General features: G+C 38.7%; 1 protein-coding gene across 2 annotated transcripts in view; it reads left to right on the top strand.

The window, feature by feature from the left end:
* Positions 1 to 23,121, top strand: part of LOC147826108 (uncharacterized) — an 88,162-nt gene that overhangs the window by 50,384 nt on the left and 14,657 nt on the right. For both annotated transcript variants that reach the window (XM_087183296.1, XM_087183297.1), the window contains 2 exons: positions 21,395 to 21,549; positions 21,827 to 21,917. In XM_087183296.1, coding sequence (XP_087039422.1) covers positions 21,447 to 21,549; positions 21,827 to 21,917 — 194 coding nt within the window. In that variant the 5' untranslated portion in view covers positions 21,395 to 21,446. The remainder of the gene's footprint in view (positions 1 to 21,394; positions 21,550 to 21,826; positions 21,918 to 23,121) is intronic.

Here is a 23,121-nt window from a genome sequence, read left to right as displayed (position 1 = left end):
TTCTAACATCTGATTGTTTACATCCAAAGAGAATTGATTAATAATGGTTATCAATCTGTATAACATAGCTCACTGCTTAAAATATGTCTTCATATATACTGCTGAAATGTTTCATTTAGCAAATAAAAGATTGTGACACACACAGTGATATGACTATTCTTTATAAATATTATGTGTGGAATTAGATGTTGTGCTAATTGTCATTTCATCTTATCTATCTTACAGTGCTCTTTCTTGAGAAAGTATTTTAACAGAATAGATTTACTACTTAGAGTTGAAAAAAAATAAATTTATATATACAGACACATAGATGTAGGTATATGTACAGAAAGATGTATGTACATGAAATTCTAAACAACCAGGTTTTCTCACCTCATCCTATTGCATTCAATTGAAATTAGTTATAGTTTATGAAACAGGACCTAATACAACAAACATTATTTTTTGTCATACATATTAGATTATAGCACTTACCTCATTGTCATTAAATGGGTATTTAGTAAAGTTGCAGATAAAGTCATAATTCAAGCTTAAAACTATCGGAGACTGGAAGTGATTGTGAGTGTGTGTGTGTGTATGTGTGTGTGCATGAGTGTGTGTTCAGGCATCAGAATCTCTGAACAATTTACAAGGTTGATTCAATTTAGAGTCACTTCCATGCTTTTGAGTAGATCTATCCCAAATCGCTAGCTGAACAGTGTTAGAAATTGACAAAATGTTCTACCTTGTGTCACACATTCACACAAAGTTCAATTTCAAACTGATAATCTCAGCTGCAGTGTTGGTTTTTCTTAGGGAAAAGCAAATACTTTGTTTTGTCTTGAGTCAGATAAGTAAGACAGTAAGAAATGAGGAGAACCAGTGTGCTGGGCACATGCTATATGCCAGGTATTCTTTGCAGGTTGTGATGTTCCTACACCAACCCTGGGTAGCAAAAATTGTTACTCTTTCCAGGCAGATTAAGCAAAAGGCAGGAAAACAAAAGGCTGCAAGTAAAGTTATATTCTTGAGGGTACACATATAGCAAAAGGCAAAGAATTGATTAATACACCAATTTGCCACTTAAAAGCCATGTGGTAAGTTTGAGCAAGGCAGTCAGCACCCATTGTAGAACCAGTTATGGTGACCACATGTCAACAATGGAAATTACAACCAAGAACAGTGAAGAGTTTGAAATAGTTTTTCAATTTGGTGCATTTATTTCACTCTAAAGAATGATGTACTGTCTTGTTGTCTACTAAATTTTAAAATAAGGATTTTATGCCACTTTTATGAAGCATCTCTGTGATATCTTCCATCTCTATCTTCTTCATTTTATCTAATTTTGAGACTCAAATTCAGTCCTTCACATCCACCCATCTTTTCTGATCCCACCTCTGAAAGAAGTAATTAATTCTAGGATTCTGTGCCTTTCACCTAGCATTGAACAGTTTGCAACTTGATGTATTTATTATCCAAGGATATTAAAGTTGATGGGAGTGATGTAGGAGACTGAGATTTTAGATCAAATCAGTGAATTGGTTTGTTTGATTATCTGATTTCCTTCTCAAGATTGGGGGTAGGATTTAATTGATGTTTCCTATTAATTATCTCTGAAGTTCAATTTCCTGCTCTGTTAAATGGAAACAAAAATCCTTTCATGTTTCCTTTAGGGGAAAAACTTGATAACACTAATCAATGAAATAATATACGATGAGAGGAGGGTTTTGAAAAAAATCCTCGGATTTTGAAGCATAATTTAATAGTCATTATCGATGGTATTATTGGTAAGGCAATGACAGAGACAGTAACAAAAATCCAGGAGCTCATAAAGCACCTGAAAACAAAATAAAATGAGCATGAAAACTTCCATTTAAGTTAAAACTTTTATAAAATTGTTCACAATGATCATGGAAAGTTTAAAAAATTTTTTCTGAATTTGTAGTAAAGCTCAATTTATTTGTGCATTTTAACATTTTAGAATCAGTAAAGATTTTAATAAGTGTCAGCCTATTTTTAATAAATTTTCTAGGCAGCAAAGATTATACACAAAGTTGCCAGGGGTAATAAGGAAAAGACAGTTAAAACTATTCAAGAAATGATATTATTCAAGAGTTAATAAATCCGTTTAGCCATACCCAAAAGCTTGCCAAGAATCCACAAATCATTTTTATTTATATTCAGCTTTTCATATCTCAGTCAGTTTGTGTGTACTAAATTGAGTTTAAAAATGAATGTAGTCAAAAACCTTTTCCCAATGTAGGGAATTTGAAAACATCTATAACATCTATATATAGCCTGGATCAGAAATAGAAAGATCATATCATCTGGCCCAATAATGTCCAACTCTTTGCCCATGGAAGACATCACTAATGTATGATAGGATTTTCCCACCAAGATAGGAAATAGCCTGGGCATCATTTTCTCCCCGGGGTTCCCAGAAATTGCTATAACTCCATTATAGTTCTGCCATTGTAGGGTCTCTTACATTGGATTGTTTAACTCTGACATTTTCAGAAGTATATAAATGGAATGAATTTGGCTAACTCCTAAACTCACTTTGTAAAAACAACAACAACAAAACAACAACCTTTTCCTATCATCTGGAGAGTGATGACACATTTCAGCATCCATGTTGGTATTTCTCATTCAGCTGTCTGTCTTCTCTGTTCTCCATTCTGTGAATGGTACCAATGTCTCTCAGTAGGAGATGCCAAGTAAATGAAGCTGCCCAGCAGGAAACCCTGTTTGGCAATTCTAACAAGGCTTGAAGAATTGGTTTCCTCATTAGAAACTACAAAAGCTTACTATCTGGTGAATTCACAAATTCAGGGCCCCAATTTGATGGAGTACTCTACCTAAACAAAATATTGAAGCATAAAAAATACAAATGAAGGACAAATACTAATGATGGCATCAAGCATTCACTTCACCTTGACTATAAAAGATAAAAATTCTATTTCCTTGAAATGCATTGTCTAAGTGGGTAGACTTTAACTCTAGGAGTGGAAGAAGTTTATCTCCCGAATGGGATTTACCACTGGATCTGGTTGCTTGTCTACATCCTTCATGTTTCATTTTACTCCAATCAGAACAGTAATTGGTAACTTTCATTTAAACTTGCCAATGTGTCAGGGACTATTCTAAGCATGTTCCTAGCATCAGCTCATTAAATCTTCACAGGCTTTCTAGAGTAGGCACTACTAGTACCTTTTAACAAATAGGGAAATAGAGGCAAAGAGAAGTTAAACACTTCCCTAAAAGCCATACAGCAGTAAGTGGCACCGATTACATGTAAATCCATGGAGTCTGGCTCTAGGATGTGAGTTTGTAACCTGTAAGTTACTCTCCCTGCTCTCTCTCCTCTTCCTCTCTTCTCTTTGCACCTCCTCATCCTCCTTGCCACTCTCCCTCCTTCCTGTCTCTCTCTTTTCTTCTTTGCCACTCTGCCTCAGCTCACCACCTCAGAGTATTCTTGAGACCTATTTTCAGCTCTTAATAGAATTCTGCTCTTTAAGTAGAGTTTTAAAAAATTGTGATCCTTAGTTTATTCTAATTCCATTTCAGCACTTGACAGTTTGGCAGTCAATTTTTCTTATGTTCGTTCCTGCCGTATACTCCGCTCAGCCCCATTTTACCATAATTAGAGTTATGCTCTTCCTCTGCTTTTTGACCTTACATGTGTATACGTGTGTGTATGTGCTGATATGTGTATATGTTACACACAAAATGCATACATATGTAGTCACATACACACTCATGGCAAGCTCACAGTTTGGGGGCTTGGAAGTCGTTGGCTTTTGTTTCTCACTTGTAAACAATCTTTCAATTCTACCACTGTCCTCTAGAGAAGGCCAATAAAATTTGACTCATGAACAGAGAGAGAGAGAGAAAAAAAATTCAGGAGGGGAAAGTAATATGGGGAGAAAATGAAAGAGATTTAGTGCAGCTATCAGCCGACCGTTGTGCTGTCTTTAAGAGTCTGTTGAAACAACATAATAAAAGGTAATAAAGATTGGATTTATAGCCTACCTGATGGAAATGGCTTCCTGTGTGTATCTTGCCCACCAACAGCTCATTGCATGCCTTTTTCAAGGGGGCGGAAAGTTTTTCCTAGACCCCCATCCCCAGACTTAGGAGACATCAGAGAGCAGCCAAACTAGGTTGCTAGGTGAAAGAAACATCTTTTTGCCTCTTCTTCTTTTCTTTGACCTGAGATTTAATGATTCCGTAGTATTTCTTTTGAAATGCATAATTGGATAAGTTTGCTTAGGAAGGGCCTTAGAGATCGCTGAAATGGACAAAAAAAAAAAAACCCTTTGAACTTGGAAACGGTCATGCCACTTTGCAAAGGACCAAGAACTTACTGTTTTGCCTTCAGTTTCAAACAAATCTTCATAACCTTCTGTCATTATTAATCATCCTTTTGAGAGGATGGTGCTCCAGGAAGAATGGGAAAGTCAGGCATCAGGAGAAAAAGAGGAAGGGCTGGTGTTTGCTCACAAAAGATTGTGGACCATGTTTCAAAAGGCATTTGGGTTGTTTAGTCTCAATCTACCATGTTCCCCGACGTCTAGAGGGTCATAAAAAGTTGAAGCTATTCCTTCCTTCCTTATTTTATCAAACACTGATTCAGCATCTCCTTTGGGTCCAGCTGTGTGCCAGGGACACTGCGAATTAAAAATGTCTCCATTTTGATGAGCCAGGACTGGACTAGAAGACAGATCCCCCCCCCCCCGCCCCATGATGACCCATATGGGTTTAGATTCAAGTGGAGGCAGAGGCCTAACCTTAGGCATCACAGAAGGCTTCTGAGTACACTGTGTAAAAATAAATTAATCAAATAAGTGAACAGGGAGGAAAGAGGAATCTGAAGGTTGAATTTAAGATTTAACTACCACTCACAGAGATTGGTGAGAGCAAGCCTCTTTTATTCTTTTGTTCCCTGCCCCAAAATTCTAGAGAAAAGGTGGAAATGGAGCCATTAGAAGAAGTAAGGAGAAAGAGTCTCAGTGGCTAAGGGCCCCTGGAAGAGAAACCTTATTATTAGACTGAGAGCCACATCAGTAGATGCAATAAATCCTCAAAAGTCAGGGGTGATGGAGTCTGCTGGAGACATTCACATAGAGAAACATCCATAGCCAAGGCTGTACTGATTGTGACTGCCAACCAGAGAGGCTGGGAGAATGAAATGAAGGATTCATTCCAAGGAGTAAGTGCCAGACTCTCAGGGGACCCTGGTTCTGCATCCCAACACATGCAGGGGCTGGGAAAGCTTGCGATGCCCTGGTGGAGGAACAACTTCTCTCTGAGCAGGTTTAACAGTGTGGATTTTGGGGTCAATGAGTGATGTCTGAACATTGAAGTGGAGATTCTGGAATCCTTTCCCCTGGATCTCTCCATTCTCTTACTTGCCTTTGTCCTTTTCAGTTGTTCCAAATTTCCTATTGTTCTTGTTTTCCATCTCCCTTGATTTTTTTATTTCATCTGTACCTCATAGTACTGGTGTTTTCTCCCATTCTGTTCTTATACTTATCTTTTTTTCTTCTCCCCCACTCCTCCTCCACCTTCCTGTCGTCTTTTCTTCTATTTCTTTATCATCTTGACTTCTCATCCTCTTCCTACTACATTTTTTCCTACTATAATATTTTCTTCTCTTTCAAAAATATTTCTTTGTTATATCTCCTAGACTCTTTTCTTCTTTCTATTTGTCAGGTTTGTTCATTTTTTTTCTTTTCTGCTGTTTCCTTGTCCTTTTCCTCCCCTTATCCAAACATGGCAGCCAGTAATCTGCAGTTTGTACAACATAATGACTGAGCCCCCTAAAAGGCCTTCATGACTTGATACTTACAGTGATATTCTGATAAAAAAATTCCCCAAAGAGGGAAATTAAAACTCAGCAATAGATCATAATAGATCAGGGTCATACAATTATCTGATAGAAAATCTATGATTGTATCTCAACTCTGTCTTAAGTCATTTCACACATGGAATTAGAAATTGTGTGTGAATGGCCAGAAAACCAGTCCTGACTCATTGATCATCATGTTACAGGGTGAGATGTATCCTCCCAAGGCTAAGAAAAATGGTGTAGTGGCAAGCTTGTTGGATGATCTTACCTGCCCCTAGGAAATGATTTATTTAACAAGGAGTGACCACCACATGCAATTATTATTCTGGGTGCCTGAGATGCAGAACTAAATGACTCACTACATGGAAATGACATTCCCATGGGAATACAGGTCAATAAGCCTGCAACCAAGAACACAGATCAAAGGGGCTGTGATGCACATATCATTGGCTGTGGGAATGTGTTAGGTAAGGAGATGGGATTGATGAGGCAGGACATGAGAAATTTTGGTGGTCATAGAGTCTTTTTTTTAATTGCTGCATTTTTTCCATTTCTAAAAGTATGTGTATTAAAATCATAGCTTTTCTAATAGTAATAACAACTAGTTTCAAATATGCACTGGAAAATACACACTATCCTACAGTACTGATAAAGTTCTAATATGATAATTTCTCTGAGTGCTCATAAAATCTCCATGGAGATTTCTTCCACTATGGTTTAAGCTTGAATATGACTTTTGCCTAACTTCTTTTGTATGAAGAATACCATTGGCCAGAATATTCTCCCAAGTAGTTCTCATTGCAAGTCCTCCCTGACTTAGTTTTTTCTACCCAGGGCTCAAGCTGCAATTGGGGCAGGTCAGTAGGCTCTAGCTGCCATCACACCCTACCTCAACATGGAGATCTCAGCCTCCCCTGCACCTCTGAAATTAAAATGCTTTCCTTTGTCTTTGATTCAGCCATGCTCTCTCTGTTTACCAGTTGCTAGACTGTGTCATAAGTTGTATGTGTAATGTAGATCCTTAGATTAAGGATCTTGCTATCTGGCAACATAGCAACTGTTAGTCACAAGAACTTCCCAGTACTTTGTGCTTCTATTCACTGAAGAAGATTATTCACATTTTTTGTTTGGAAAGGAAAATCATTCAGAAACAGTGAAGGTACTAACGATGGCTGCCCTGTGACTTTAAGCATACTTTACCCAACATGCAGATTGCCCTTTGCCTCCATAGAGAAATACCTCCCCTCCTTCAAAGCCCATTCCAAATGGAATCTTCTCTATGGTTCCTTCTTTTAATGACACAATGATATTACTATCTTTTGAAGTTTCATACTGAAGTGTACTGGAGCCAGAGTAGACTGAATTCATACCATGCTTTCTAGCAAATGCCAGCTGTGAAACTTAAGCCTTTAGTGTTCAATAAGCAATATCTCCTACACTACAGCTTCTCGTGAGTAGCTTTTTTCATTTCCATATATCAGCTACAATCTAATTACTAAGTTAATCTAAGTTTGCCTTATAGACACCTCAATCTATAATGAAAGTGTGAATGCAAGGGACCCAACTGCCACCAGAAGCCCAAGCTCCATAGAATCAGATGCATGTGGCTCTGGTGGACAAGCTCAGCTGAACCTGACTTTGAACTCATCCCAGCTCAGGTTCCAGACCTGCGCATGAAGAATCTTATGCAGTAAAAGACAAATAGCTAGAACTGGTTTTTAAGTCAGCAAAATAGAGTGGTAGCATCAACCTTAGAGCATAGGTAAAAGATTAAATTTAATTTAGTAATATGCAAAATGCCTGACATTTAGGAAGTGTTTATTGACTGCTAGGTATCCCCTACTAACTACAGTAGCATTAACTATGCATACATCTTACATTTTACTAGAATTGTTGCTGTTCTATGGCAGGAGTTGAATTATATTCAATTTATGAGCCATGCATTAGCTGTTATGTGTATAAGTTTATAACATGTTTTTGTAAAAAACAGATGAATAAATTTAGAGACCACTGACTTAGGAGTCAGCTTTAGTTATGAACAGTGTGATGTTGGTCTGTTTTCTGTTATTGTAGAAATGATTTTCCTTATGTTTAAAATGAGAAGGCTGAGATTGAAAGGGCAGATACTTTGATCAAGTACGGGAGGTGTAGCTATTATTTTCAAAATTGTAAAGAGCTGTTATGGGGGAAGAATAACAGATTCCCGTGAGTGCATCCCAGTGGTGCCCTGGCTGAAATAGCTGGGCACCAGATGATGAAAAGTATCTCCAGAGTCAGACTGTTCAGAGATGGAAGGGGTGGCTGTATGCTAGTAAATGTCCTGGCGTTTATATGGGAAGCTGAAGGTTATTTTGCATCTGTCCTCCTGCATCTCAGCTATACAGGGCATTAGGTATTGGGTAGGCAGATACTATCCTTAATTTTCTCAATTCTGCCACTGGGTGACTTCTTTCATCTTTAAAGTTCTTTGAATTTGCAACACGTCTTTTGAGTTTGGTCTTTTCTATAATTGCTAGGTTAGTCACCTGGTTGGGGAGCTAGCAAGTCCAGAAGCCTGAAGTGTGGGTCACCTGGGGCAGCCCAGCTGGTTTATTTCAGTGATTCAGAGAGGAGTGGACTAGGACTGGGACATTAGGGCAGGAGTATTGATCAGGGACTGGATTTTAAGTGCACTTCCACAGATGATTACGGAACCATGATTAATGGTCTAGAGGATCTCTGCAGGAGAGCACTAAGCGAAGAGAATGGGAAATATCTGGAAAATGTGAGTACAGAGACTCTAAGTGAAGAAGGTTTTAGAAGCCAAAATGTAGATTTGTAATATTTTATAAGGGCATCTATTGATCCAATGGGAATCGGGGGTTCAAAAATAAAAAGTATCACCCCTCCAGTTTTAGGCTCAACACTTCAGAAATTAAATTCTCAATCATGTAAAATTCATTCCTTTTTTTTTTTTTTTTTTAAGAATAGCTCAGTTATGCAGGCAGCTCGCTTTTTGTGGCTTCACCTTCTCAATATGAGACTCTAATAGGGGAGTAAGGGAACATGTGTCCTTCAAAAAAGAAGGGGGTGCTAGAGACCTTGAACCAGCAATGAAATGCTTCATGATCCTAGATATATTTTGCTGCAAGCTCACTGATCCGAATTAGTAGCATGATCTTCATAACTACAAAAGACTAGAAACGGTAGTTCTTCTATGTATCCATTAGGAAAGAGGATTCAGGGATGTGTGAATATTAACATTCTCTTCTACAGCAGAAAGAGAATGATAAGGGAGTGCAAACCCACCCCACAAAGTGTCTGAGATATTAAGACAAAAGGGAAGTATGTATGTGATCACACCAAGTTTCCATAAGGTTTAGGTATAAAATGTATCCCTAAAGTTTCATGTGTTTAGAGGTGGGGTCTGACTGGAAGAAGTGGCTCACGGGAGGCACTTGAAAGAATGTAATCTTTTGGCTGGCTCCTTCTCTCTTACTCTCTGCTTCCTGGCCACCATACAGTCAAGCGCTTCCTGTCACCATTTCCTCTCACATTACCCTTCCTGTCATGGAGCCAGCTGATCATGGACTGTACCCACTGAAACTATGAGCAAAAATAAATCCCTACTCTAAATTGTAGCTGTCAGGTATTTTGTCTCAGTGATGGGAAAGCTGGCTAATATATGTTGCTTCATCTCTCAAATGAGATGAAAATTTTCTGGTCACATCTGCTGCACTAAGGAAATCATAAAGATTCATGAAAAAATGTACATGATGAATTTAAATCCATGTCAATGGCAAGATTTTAAAACAACAACATTGTTTCATATTTGCCAGTTGTATTGATATGAAACCATAAATTGTTAAATTTCATGTAGTTTCTTTTTTATAAATACAAGCAGTGCTATTATAATAAGAGATCTTAAACAAGACTGGCTCAGAATCAGTTAGGATACTCCACATAGTCACAACCAGATACAGAAGGATCAGAGTAGATGTTTGATGCCTTCCAGATTTGGGGAGCCTAAAGCTATTATATGAGCTGCAAAGGATGTGCCAAATATAAAACTGGAATCTCGTGCACTCTCCGAGGCTCACAATTTTCAAAATGCATAGGTTAATTGCAAGAAATCTGATGCTGGTTTTGAGAAAATGGAGGATAAAAATAGTCCTGGTTTTCCTGGATGGTGCAGTATTTGGATGTTAGTCTTTGTGACCTGTTTTGGCCATCTCTGCTTGGTTTCAGTGGTTTTTACTTCTTTTCTTCTTCTATATCTGCAGCATTTAGAGTGGTAGCAAAAACATCTATGCTGCCTTTCACTGTTGTATTAGTTCATATTTCAGTTATTTACAAATTTATTCTTCATTCATATATCCTTTTTTTTTTCTTCCCATAAAGTCATCTAGTTTTGTTTTGTTTTGTAAGATGGCGAACATTTATTGAGCTTGTTCTTTCTCTGGGCACTGTGTTAGGCACCAGGGACATGAAGGGAAAAACAATAATGACAAGAAAAACAAAACTGTATGATGTGGTGAGGGATACGCAGATGTAAATATGTAAGTACAAAAAATACATCAGAGTGAAGTAGGGAGTGTTATAGGTAGAGGAGCTAGGTAGAAATATTATAGGCCATCAGATAGGGCAAGGTCCTCCCAAGGGTCAAGACAAAAGTAAAATACATCACAGCTGTGACCTGAGACACATCAGCTGAAAACCAGGCCTAAAGATAAGGCCAAGATGACCAGACCTACATACTTCCTCAAAGAACAAACACTGGGCCTAATGAAATCTAAATAGACATCAACCATGCCGGTGGGTGAGCAGAGACCTCTGGACCCACTACTTCCTAGGAGAATGTTTTATCTTTCCATCCACGCCTATTACATGACTTGTTTCCCAATTGGACCACTATTACCTAAACGACTATACTTGTAACCTTATTGGATGTTCATGGCTGTGCTCCACATTGTACCCACGTGGGTTTTACCCTATAAAACTACTCTGCAAAGTGAGATCCCCGGCTACCCACTCAGGACCCCTCCTGGCCCTCAGGAGCTTTGTTATCAATAAATATCTTCCTACTCTTAACCTCTGTTGTTCTTAGGTCTCATTCTTCGATTTCTAGAGAACAAGAACTCTGCGTATCATACAGTTCACAGGTTGGGAGATATAATATTTCATATTTCATCTCTGGTATTATTTCCTATAAAAGGAGAACAGAGTTGGAATTCTGCACTACCCTAAGAGAAGCTGGGTAAAATGAGAGTCTTTAGAGAAGGTGCTGTTGTACCAATTCCTGAAGGAATTGTTCAAGCAGAGAATGGTAGGTAAAAATAAGAACATACAAAGAGGAACAGAAGTGGAGGCTGGCAAGGCATACATGTAGACCAGCAGCTGAGCTACTCAGGCCTTATTAAAGTGTGCCTGATGTTCCTATTTAATCAAAACCTCGCACATAAATTGTACAGATTGTATATGATAATTTAAGTAATATTTTATAGATATAAAATAAGCACTAGGAAAACCCATCATTTCTCTCTTGCTGCATTTTTTTTTTTTTTTTTGCCTATCCCTACCCCCTAGTACCTCACAGTAAGCAGCTTTTCAGTAAAGTTACCAATCCCTTGTCACTAAGCCTAGTTTTAACTTCCTATTCCTGCTGTGAAGACCCTGAGAGGCTGACAGGGCAGTGTCTGTGGGAAGCCTCTGCATACTTTTCTGCTTGGAGAAATAGCCTGTGGTATCTCCTCTGCTGCCTCTTTCTAGGCCTCCTGGGAATCTGTCTCATGTAAATCCTGCAATTAGAAGCTCCCTCCCTCTCTGTGGAGCCACATCTGCCTCCTTATATATGCCCCCATTTGATTGTGAAGAGGTAATCATGGGGACTGCTGCAGCCTACAGCTCGGTGAAGACAGACATTGTGAATAAATTTATGGTTTCAAGAGCGGGGATCTCCCTCTCACATAACACTCCTGCTTCCTGTCCGCCTGCACATTTAGGTTAAAGCATAACATCTTAATTCCTTATTTTTTGAAAGAACCTACAAGTTTGGTGAGAGAAGGAAATATTTTCTTTTTGATAGATGAAGATTGTGAAGCTCAGAGATGAAGCATTTGACTGAGGTCATGGGGCTGACCAGCCGTATTGTCTAGCACAGCCTTTGGATTCTACAACTTCCTGGATTTATAGTCTCCCTGAGGGAAGGCAAGAGGAAGTAAAGCAAAAGATTTTTCTCATTATATGATTTGGTTTTGATGTGTGTGTGTGTGTGTGTGTGTGTGTGTGTGTGTGTGTGTGTGTATGGGTGGTTCTACACACCCACATCTTTAAACAAAATTATATATTCAAATTAAAATTTTGAAAATATTACAAACGTGCACATTGTAAGAAAGGTTTACAATACATGAATGCATAAGGAAGAATCTGAAATCACTTCTTATACAACCATCCAGAGATTACGTTTTGGTTAATATTATGATGTGTGTGTGTATTTAAATTTTTATGAAATCAGGGTTACAAGACATATGTGGATTCATGATTCTTGTTTCATTTAAGTTTATACAGCAAATATTTCTCTCCTGGCCATTAAATAGTCTTCAAAAACACAGGTTTGGGTTGCCTCCATTAATGTGGATTTACTCCACTGGATCATCTTGGTCTTAAATCTGAAGGAAAACAAACAAACAAAAAAGTACTAGCTTAAGAGAAAAAAATATAATATCTATTCTTATTTCTTCCTAAGCCTCTCTGTGTACCTCAGTTTACCCATGTGTGACATGGGGTCAATAGCTGTCCTTTCTTCAGTTATACAGCCTCTTTCCAAGGCTTACATGGAACTGTAGTGAAGATTTACCTAGGGATGTGGAATTGCCTGGTGCTGCCTGATCTTTGAGCTGGGGAGGGTTCCTATTTCTGTTCATCAACATAGGCACAGAAACCTCCGGAGTGAGTTGTACCTTTCCCCAGGTAGCACTCTTTTGGGCGGTACAAGTCACAGGAAGCATCTTTGCTCCAACTGTCTTCCTCTATTATCTGTCTTGATGAAACATGATCAGTTATTCTTTCCTACCTTTCTGTTTGAGAGGCTCAAAAGCAATCAGTAGCCATATAAAACAGCTGCTGTTATTGTGACAGCCTTTTCCTTGACAGATTTAAGCATGAGGGGTTGGTTTGGTATTGATTGCTAACATCTGTCCTGGGGAGGGTAGACTACCACATGCTTAGTGGTGTCCCTGAAGCTGGGCTGAGTGGGTGTTCAGGCTGCAGAGGCATCTTGCTTTGCAGAATAAACATGCACCTGTAAACGTTGTTTTTAAAGGGATAGTCCTATAAAGGCAAGTACCACCATCTTACTACCTTATTTTCTAAATTGAGAGATTTGAAATTTGATATTCAGTTGCCTCCAATTCTTTATCTTGCATAGTTTCTATACACACGGAAAATTCTTTATTTTTCAATGCTTTCGGCCTTCCTCAGTCATGAGTACTTAAAGGCAAATAGTGAGCCAATAATGGAGATTTGCTTACTTCATAGCATGAATCCTGAAATGTGAAAAAGACATTTCAATATTTATCTCCCTTTCCGTTCTTTCTTCTTGTCTTATATTTTCCTCTCCCTGTAGCTCCCATGCTTGACTTGTTTCCTCCCACTCTTTCTGCTTTCAGAAAAAAACCACAAAACTTAATGTCTCCTACATTTAAAACCACAAGGTGTTAAGCATTGTGAGAAATCAAATGTTAGCTATAACATAGTCTCTGCCTTAGGAGAAACTCAGTGATACAGAATTTACAGATTCATATATATTCTCAATGATTAAAGGGCAGAACAAATTGGAAAGAAGTCAGGGGAAGTAGTGAGCAACATACCGACATATCCTTTCTATGTTACAACTTAAGGGACCCTTGGGCACCGTAAGAGGACACCCCATCATCTCATCCAGGGAGGAACTTGTGCCCAAGGAAGTAAGTAGACTCCAATCCAGAGTATCCTTGTGATGAGGTCTGTGCTTCTGATTTACATTCCTGAAGTTTTTGTATCTGACAGACTCAAGTTTAGACCCCGACCCAGCTACATGCTGGTTACTAATGTACCTAACCTCTTGGAAGCTCGGTTTTCTTATCCATAAATCCACACCTCACGGAACGATTGGAAACAAAGCTGTGAAACCATGTATGCAGTGCCTCTGACTCGGCAGTGTTCGATAGCCACCCTCCTGTTCTACCTCCAGCCCGCATTCTCCTGTGGAAAGTCACAGGCGCTATTGCAAATTGCATGCCCTCCATTTAACAGATGGATAGGGGTACATTTGGGGAAGGTTGTTTGGGTGTTTGTCTCGAATCTAACAGCAGCTCACTTTGGTGGAAAAACAAACTCAGGCCAGTGGGGTTCTTGGAATATTAGTCCTATTTGTTAACAAAAGGATCAATCCTTCAGCAAGGCCTACTGAGCAGGAAATTTGCACAGATGTGCAAGTCCAATCCTCTCACTGGGAGTGCTAGAATCTTGACTTCCCTCTCTGATCTGGACGAGGCCCCAGGGCCTTTCAGTATTCCCTCCTCACCTCTATCCCACACTAGACATACATTTTTAAAACGTGTAGCTCAGAAAGGGGAGAAAGATTTGCCTAATAACATACAGCAAACTGATGATGAAGATAGTGGAAGAAATCTTCTTAGAACTCAGTGAAGACAATTTACTTTTTCCTAGCAGAACGTTTTTGTTCAAAGTGGTAGTCACCCCAGCTACTCAGTATGGCTGACCACCTCCTCATTAAATTTTCTTAGGACAGTGAGAAGAACATCAGGTATGTTTCTCTGTAAAAGCCAACATCACACGAATGAGTGGGTGGGGATGTGTCACAGAAACTGAGCCAGTGGAATGGAAGAGGAAATGGAATTCAGGAATTGAGAGACAGAGATTGAGGGAGAGACTGAGGCACAGAGAACAAAATTAGAAACTGGCTGAGAAGGAAAGAGGTGAAAAGAAAGATACTGAAAGATGTGAGAGACAAGACTCAAGGAAGGAGCACAGGAAGGTGGTGAGGAAACAAAGCCAGGTGCTTAGATGACAGAAGAAAAACATAATGGGAAAAGGAAGAGCTAGCACACATGACAGCTTGGCAGGGAAAACCAAGCCCTGGAGCTCTGCAACCGGGGAAATGCGCGGTTCTTGCAGTCAATGGCCAGCAGCTAGCAGCAGGGGGCATCAGAACTCCATGGATAAGGACACACTGTGCAGGAAGGGTGTCCTAATGAAAGAAAAATGGAAGCTGGAGAAAAGACAAGAAAAGCTCCCAGTCATTTTGAGAGGAGCGCATGCTGTTCCTTGGATATTGTGTGTTCAGTGGTCCAGTTGGCGCCACCAGACATTTTCCTGCTCCATACTGCTACAGAAGGGACGTAAGTGGCTTTTTAAAATGGTTTAGCTCAGTGGTTCTGGAGCCTGCTTCACAAGTTCAACATCCTGAGTTCGATCTCCAGTACCAAAAAAAAAAAAAAAAGATCTTGAAGAAGTTCTCAAAGAATGAGTCCAAAAGAAATGCCCTGTGCTTACAGGAAGTGTTTAAACATTTAGGCACTGTATTAGGCAGAACTCAGTGCAAATGACATATCTTACTGTTTTTATCTAAATATCTTGCTTTACTTTAGCTCTGCAAAAACAGAACTGTTGCGTACATACCAACAGAGTTCAGTCAGAGAAGTGATAGAGAAAAAAGACTGGAAAATTGATATCAGTACATTGTTCATTTTTTCTTTTCTCCTAATTCCTGCTCTCAGTCTTATTCCATCATATTTCCCCACCTCTCATTTTGGGGATTATGCTGGACATCAAACCCAGGGCCTCCAACACACTTGCTCTGTGACTGATCTACACCCAGCTCCCATCAAAATTTATGCAGCTTCATTTCATCTGGAATTCTTTTCTAAGTCTCTTACCAAAGATCAAGAAAGAACTCATATCCAATTTCAATTTTTAAAAAAGTACAGAGGACGTTTCTTATTGGATTCACTGGATCATGTGCCCATATCTTGAGCCAATCACAGGCACCAGGGGAATTCATCTGATTGACCCAACTAGAATCACACACCTCCTCTTGTACACACTGGAAGATGGGGGAATAATCTTGGAGGGATATGTAAAGGAAGAATTGGAATCATGGTCCTGCAAGCCACACTAAGTTAAGCCTAAAAAGTACACCTTGAAGAAGTGTGCTGCCTGACTTCCTCTAAGCTTCTTTTTTCCTCTTCTGCCAAAAGACTTCAGTTATAAGTGCCTTGCCCACAGACAGGAGTACTTATTATGGTCTGACTGGAAGACATTGGTCCCTGTTACCAGGTATGCTGATGAGCAATAAGATGAAATGAATCAAATGGGAGAGAGTCAGGAGAATTTGGTGCTGGTTTCTTCTGTGACTTAAACCAGTAATATGGATCTGGGTAAATTCTTTCTTTCTCTGGACTTTAATATCCTCGATTATGAAATATAAGAATTTGACCACCTAAAATATAGGAATTTGACTATTTTTTTAACCTCTTTGTGGTCATTACGCTCCATTTGAGAGACTGAGGAAAGATAGATACCTGCTCTGCCCTTCTTAATATCAGGAAGTTCAAGAATCCCCTACAAGTTCACCCACAGATGCTAGAATAAGAACTTCTGGATTAGTTCATCCTCAAGGTGACACTTGACTCTGTTGAACTGATAAAAAAGAGGGCCTGGATTATCAGTTCGAACAGAAAACTATGTATCAAGCAGATGCACATCTCTCTTTACTTTAAATCTCTTTCCCAGAAATAGCATGACTGTTCCTCATTATTGCCTTCCACTACAGGCTCCTTCTTGTCTCTTTCCTTTTCTTCCTCCACCTCCTCATCTTTTCTCCACTACAGGTAGTCAAGTGTGTGTGTGACTGAAGCTCTTTTTTTCCATCTGTATTAACAGCAGGAAGTGTTGCTATGAGGGAAATAGATGGGACATATATCATCTCTTATCTGCATCTCCAAGAATTTAAATGATTTTTCCCCCAACCAAAACACATCAAAGGAGACGAATTTTAATTGTAGTCACCAGGTGGTGAAATTCAATACGTCCGCATGAGTCTCTGCTGGCAGTGTTGTCAGGTGAGCTTTTCTCTCCAGGCAGGAGGATAATGGGATTGCAGGAGTCTGGAGAGGAAGAACTCTGGGGATTATTAAGCAGCTCCCTGGTGGGAAGGAAACAGCCAAGCAAGGCCTGTGAAATCTAAAGGCCAGAGAAACACTGCCTTGTGTCAGCTTGACTCACTCATGCTCCTTCATGAGGGGGTCTCACCCAGGGACTCAACAGGCTTGCTCACTTAGACACTGTTCGCTCAAGTTACAGATGGATTCTACCCATCAATAATTCAGCTCTTCTCAATCAGTTTGGAACTGTGGACAAGCCCAACTCCGGCCTCAGAGTCATCTGCATTTATATTCACTCTCATGGCAATTGTTAAAGATTTTTAGTCAGTTAATATTGAATGAATCCCTTCTACATGCCAGGTTCTAATCCGAGTTTTCGAGTGTTGTCAAAAAAGTAGGGACATACTTACCCTAGTACCTAATGATCCTAGGTCTAGGTATTTACCTATGAAAAATGAAAACGTGTTCACCCAAAACATATGTTCATAGCAGATTTATTCATCATAGCCCTAAACCGAGGGCAATCTAAATGTTCATCAAAAAGTCAATAGAAAAATTGTTTTCATCAAGTGGAATACTATTTAATAACAGACCAACAACCAAAAAGTGGATCTTCAGAAGGACATGTGTGAATCTTAGAAACACCTTGTTGAATGAAAGGAACTAGATATCCTGAGAATACGCATCGTATGTTTCACTTATAGGAATTCTAGGAAAGGTAAGACTAATGTTACAGAAACCAGATCAGCTTATTACCTGGGATGAGAAGTGTGTCACATAAAGCTATTTGAGATGACAAAAATGTTTCATATCTGATTAACATCTCTTTATAAAAACTCACCAAATTATGTATAAAATAAATATATACTTTTATGCAAAGTTAAAACTGATAGTTGAAAAAAAGAGTTTTATTCCCAGTCCATATAGAAGCTGCATTCTATTATTGACAAAAATAAACAAATTTAAAATATACCTTATATTATAGCAAGTAGCAATAAATAGGAGGTAATACACTCTAAAGATTTAGAGAATGGCAGGGGAATTGGCTTTTTATGGTGAGTAATTAGAGAATACCTCTCTGAGAGAATCTCAATGAAATAAAAGTGTGAACCATATGGCTATATGAGGAAAGGCATTCCTAACCAAGAAAGAAGCAAGTGCAAAGGCCCTGAGGTAGCAGTATATTTGTCTTAATCACAGAAGAAGGCAGGTGAGATAGTATGGCTAAGCAAAGTGATTATACCTAAGTCTTAGAAGAGGAAATGTATAAGAACACATAGGCTTTGGACTTAGACTTTAGCTTTTTTTCTCAGTGTGATGGGAAACATCAAGATATTTTGCATTGCAGACCAACATAGGCTGACTAAAGTTTCAAAAGCATTACTTTGGAAAACATACTAGATGTGGTTAGGGAGACCATATGGGGAGGGTTTTGGAATAATATAGGCTAGAGATGATGGGGGTTAGTGGAACACATGGTCAGATTCTGCAAGTATGTGAAGGCAGAACTAACTGAATTGAAGAACTTGATGTGAGGAAGTGGAGGATGAGGAACAGAGTGCAGTCAGGAATGCCCGCCCTGCTGGGCCACGTAGCTGGAAGGGTGGACTAACCATTGCATGGCACTGCACAATGTATTAAATTTTCTCCTATTTAGTTTCTTGGCTCCATATGTCAGAGGCCAACTACTGCTTCTCAGTGCCCAATATGGAGTCAAGGACACCATAAGCAGACTGTCCAAGATGAGAAATTTAGTATTTTAAAATCCATTTATTCTTCGTTAATTAACTGAAGAAAATCTCGTTTGTACTGGATGTCCAAATTTATTGTTTCAGTGATTATCAGTTTTAGATATCTAGGCTTTTCATTATATCCATTTTGCAGAACTATCACTTTATGAAGCAAAGTATTTGTTCATTGTCAGATGTTGTAACAAAATACTAGATGTCATTACAGTTCTTTTAATGTCATATAAAAGAAAACTCTTGTGTCTTGATTGGAAATCCCTTTTCCTTACCTGTATTTCTAAGGCCTTCTTTAGAAGTTTTGATCAATTCAACAAATGTTTTCCTGAATATGAAGTTTCTCAAACATCAGCAGCAGGGGGAAGATTAATGGACTATTTTTGTGACCCTCCATCTCCTCTCTCTGTCTCACTTCCTTCAGATAAAAATTGTCTTGATAGCAGCTAAAAAATAAAAATCCCTTGATAAAATAAATGAATGCCTGGCATTTTTCTCTTCTAATCATTACAGAGCTAATAAATTTGTTTTTATTGTTCCTTTTTAATAAATAAGAATCAAGCTTTGAATACTTAGGTAACATATGAGCTCTAACATTTAGATATCCTATGATTCCTTAGTCTGTCTGGCTCAAGATCTGTTCCCCTTCACACACTGCTTTGATCTAATTCCTGATTCACAGTCATTGGTCAAACCGCACAGCAGCAGTATTCAGCTGCTGCTGGCATCTTTAGGAGCAAGGCCAGCCCAGGAATGTTGGAGAAGCTGAGAGCAGTGCATTCAGCAGTCATGAAGTTCTGAGTCCCCAGATGTTCTCATGTCTGTATCTGACTACTACGAGGTCAAGAGTTGGGGAAAATGGATATCGGGGGAGTTCCGAGCCAACACAGAGGCCAGGGGGATTCTTGCAGCTGGCCCAAAGTGAGAAGTCACTCCGCTTAGATTTGGAGCTTTCTGCTTGGTTTTGGAGACACCATTAGGCAAATGAGCAGGTCTGAGGGAAGCCGATAAGGCTCAGGGAGAAAATGTGCGAGTCTTTCCAAAGAGGGTACTTTGAAACAGCCACAGAACAATAAAGCTGCTGGCCTGAGATAGGAAAGGCCTTGAAAAATAGCCAAATGAGGGCCTCTTCTCTCATTCCTTTTGCCTGAATATTATCGGGAAGGCCAGTTGTGCTGACAGAAACCTGTAATCACTCAAAGTGGAACACAAATTCTTGGTGTGACTGCAGTTGTTGGTCAGTTCTAAACCCTCGGGACCCTGTCTGAAGACATGCCTCTCAGTGTGAGGCAGCCTGTTCTGTTCTTACAGCTTCTTTTGAGTTTCCCAGGCACATGGACCATCTGACAATCATGCATGCCAAGGACTGCTCCTTCGTCTCAGAAGGATTAAGCTTTGAGTGATCCCTTGGGGAAGACAAGGCTGCTTATACCTGGCTCCATCATGGCAGGCTCAAGGGCACATGGTGATGCACATGATGCATCAAGGGCACATGATCACCTGTCCACCCTGTCCCTCAGGACTAAAGCTGGAAGCCACTGATGTCCAACTTTCTTTTCTTTCTGTGTTCTTTATTGTCTCTTGGGCAATAGAAAGTATTGGCTTTGGAGATAGAGTACCCAAGTACCAATCCTGGTTCATTTTTTATTTAAACTTTACTAAAATCATGACCTTCTAGTGTGACAGTTTTCTCACTTCTGAAATAGAGTAAATCCAAGTCCTAATGAATTGTAAGCATTAATTTATAGGACTATAGGAGGACCTATTTCAATAATAATTTTAAGATGTTCCAAATAGTTTTTGGTACATCCCTGTATCCCTATCATACAGTATTGGACTACTTTTATTTTTCTAACTTGTTAGGATTTCTCTTTTTCCAAGGTTTCCCTCAATACTGAGAATTTGCTTTCTTTTCTTTCCACCACACTACATCTTTTCATCTAGTAATCATTGATTCATCTTTCCTATGTAAGATGAGACATCGTTTCCTCTGGGAAATCTTATTTGGTCATTTTCTTCTCTAGAATTCCAAAGCTCTTTGTACTGCCCCATCATATCTCTTATTAAAGTAATAATTTATTCAGCCATCTCCTGCAGAGTTGCTATCCATAAGAGCAAGGGTTAAATCAGTTATCAGCAGACATGGAAGGTACTCTTTTCTTAGATTACAGAACTTTTCTGTTTTGTTGGCTATTTTAACCTTTTCCCTTCCTAATTAAATCAACAGCCTCCCCATCAGGTAAATTGTATTCATCAGATCATACGATTACAGAATTGATGTTAAGGAAGTTAAGAAACTTAGTCAAATTATATGAGCTATTAGACAATGCCTAGCATCTGATTCCAGTTCCTAACATCTGGTAAAAATAAGCATCAAGAATTTTTAAAATGGCATACAATAGCTAGTATCAAAGTATATGGTGCATGGTCTTAATGAAGTTAAAGAACTTACAGGAGGACTTGGAGAATATATTGTGGATCCTGGAGTGAAATCAATGCTCAATTCTCTCAGTTCTACATGATTCTGAAGACCCATGTTCTTCTGCAGAGACTTACATTGTCTCACACATGCTTTCAAAATCTTTGTAAGTACCATTGCACCAAATTCTTTGTATGTTCCAGTCATGGTTTTATTACTTTAATTAATGAACTCATTTTCTCTTATGTCATCTCCATAGATAAAATTTCCATATTCAATATTTCTGTAAACAAAATCAATGATGCTTGATTATGGTTGCCAAGATATTTGAAGGTTTTATGATGATTTTCATGAAATGGGACGTTTCTGCCTATTGTGGGAATTGCAGTATAGACCTACCATCTCTGAGAAAAGGTAAATTTCAAATTTTGTTATACTTTTTTTTTTCATAGAAATGGATGGCCAGAGATAACTGACAGTGCTTTAACTCTTATGGTAAACTTTTAAAGGATTTAGGATTGCTAAGGGGAAAAACTCTCATTTTTTATGTCTATGCATTTCTGTGTGAGACTGTGAGTTTGGTGCTGTAAGCGAAGTTAGTCATGATAGTTGTCTTTAAATGTCAAAGTCTAATAAATGGGAGATATTGGAAACTGGGTCTTTTTTAACAGAAGGAAATATTTCTCCTCAGTTGGACCACCTACCCCTGGTGGAATAGTATTGGCTTCGAAAGTCAATATTGGCTGGAAGTATTTAAGCAGAAGTTACCCAAGATACTACAGGTAAGATTTCTCCATAAATAGGGAAATCATATAATATCTTACACAAACTAGAATTCCTTTGAGATGGAAGTAGGAGAGCAAATAGTTTTATGAGAAAGGCAAACAGAGATTTGGGGTCACCTGAGACATACATTTTTCTGAGGTTCATTCCAATTCTAGTAATTTATTGTTAAATGAATCTGTTAAAAACTAACTAGTGTACTGTGATAATACATTTTGAAGAACTGATGGAAGTAGGAAGTGCGCTATTCTTAGAAGCCTCATGGAACATTAAATACCTAAAGTCTTGTTCACTGGCAGGCTGGTTAGAGTGTCTAGTCACCTCACTTCTCCGTAAAACCTTCCCACCTGGCTAGCTTATACTTCCTCACATGGAAGTTGGATTTTTAAGAGATTGTGAGAAGCTGCTTCAGACTTTCTTGAGGACACTATTAGAAACCGAATAACAGCTCAGCTATTGGTTTAAGCCTTTGATAAGGCTAAACCAGATACAAAGGAATTGAACAGTTTAAAAGTCAGAGAAATAGAATCCACTTCAAGCCACATTGCAAAGGTACCTGCATAAAGCATTGAAAGGAGCTTGTGTACATATTTTGAAATCAACTACATGTGGAATGGGTATTTCTTCAACTTTTTACTTAAATTCTTCCTGACCTTTATCAATCCAATAATGATTACATGTGCTAAAGCAAAGTATGTTTTAAAAAAATACCTCACCCTTTCTGCCTCCCTCCCTTCAAAGACCCTGAAAAGCAGCAGTCTCCTCTCTAACTCTGTGAGTTTGACTATTCATATTCCTCATGTAAGAGGTATATTATAGTACTTATCTTTCTGTGTCTGGGTTTTTCCCTTGGCACAATGTTCTCCAGTTTTATCTGTATTGTTACAAATGTAGGATTTCAGTCTTTCTTAAGGAGGAAGAAAGTATTCTATTGTGTATATATGCCATACTTTATACATTCATCTGTCAATGAATATTAGGTTGCTTTCACATCTTAATATAATGTTTTAATGAACATGAGAGTGCAGATAACTCTTTGAAATGTTTATTTCAATTACATTATGTGTATAATTGAAAGCAGAATTGCTAAATAATTATATTTTTAGTTTTAGTTTTTAAAAACTACCATACTGTTTTCCATACTGACTGCATCTACCTATATTCCACACACAACATCAACAATTCCAGTTTCTCCACATCATT

The sequence above is a fragment of the Heterocephalus glaber genome, unplaced genomic scaffold (genome assembly GCF_053883595.1).
Source record: "Heterocephalus glaber isolate CG9 unplaced genomic scaffold, H.glaber_assembly_v1.0 deba00001479, whole genome shotgun sequence".
NCBI lineage: Eukaryota > Metazoa > Chordata > Mammalia > Rodentia > Bathyergidae > Heterocephalus > Heterocephalus glaber.
This window is presented reverse-complemented; position numbering and strand designations above follow the sequence as displayed.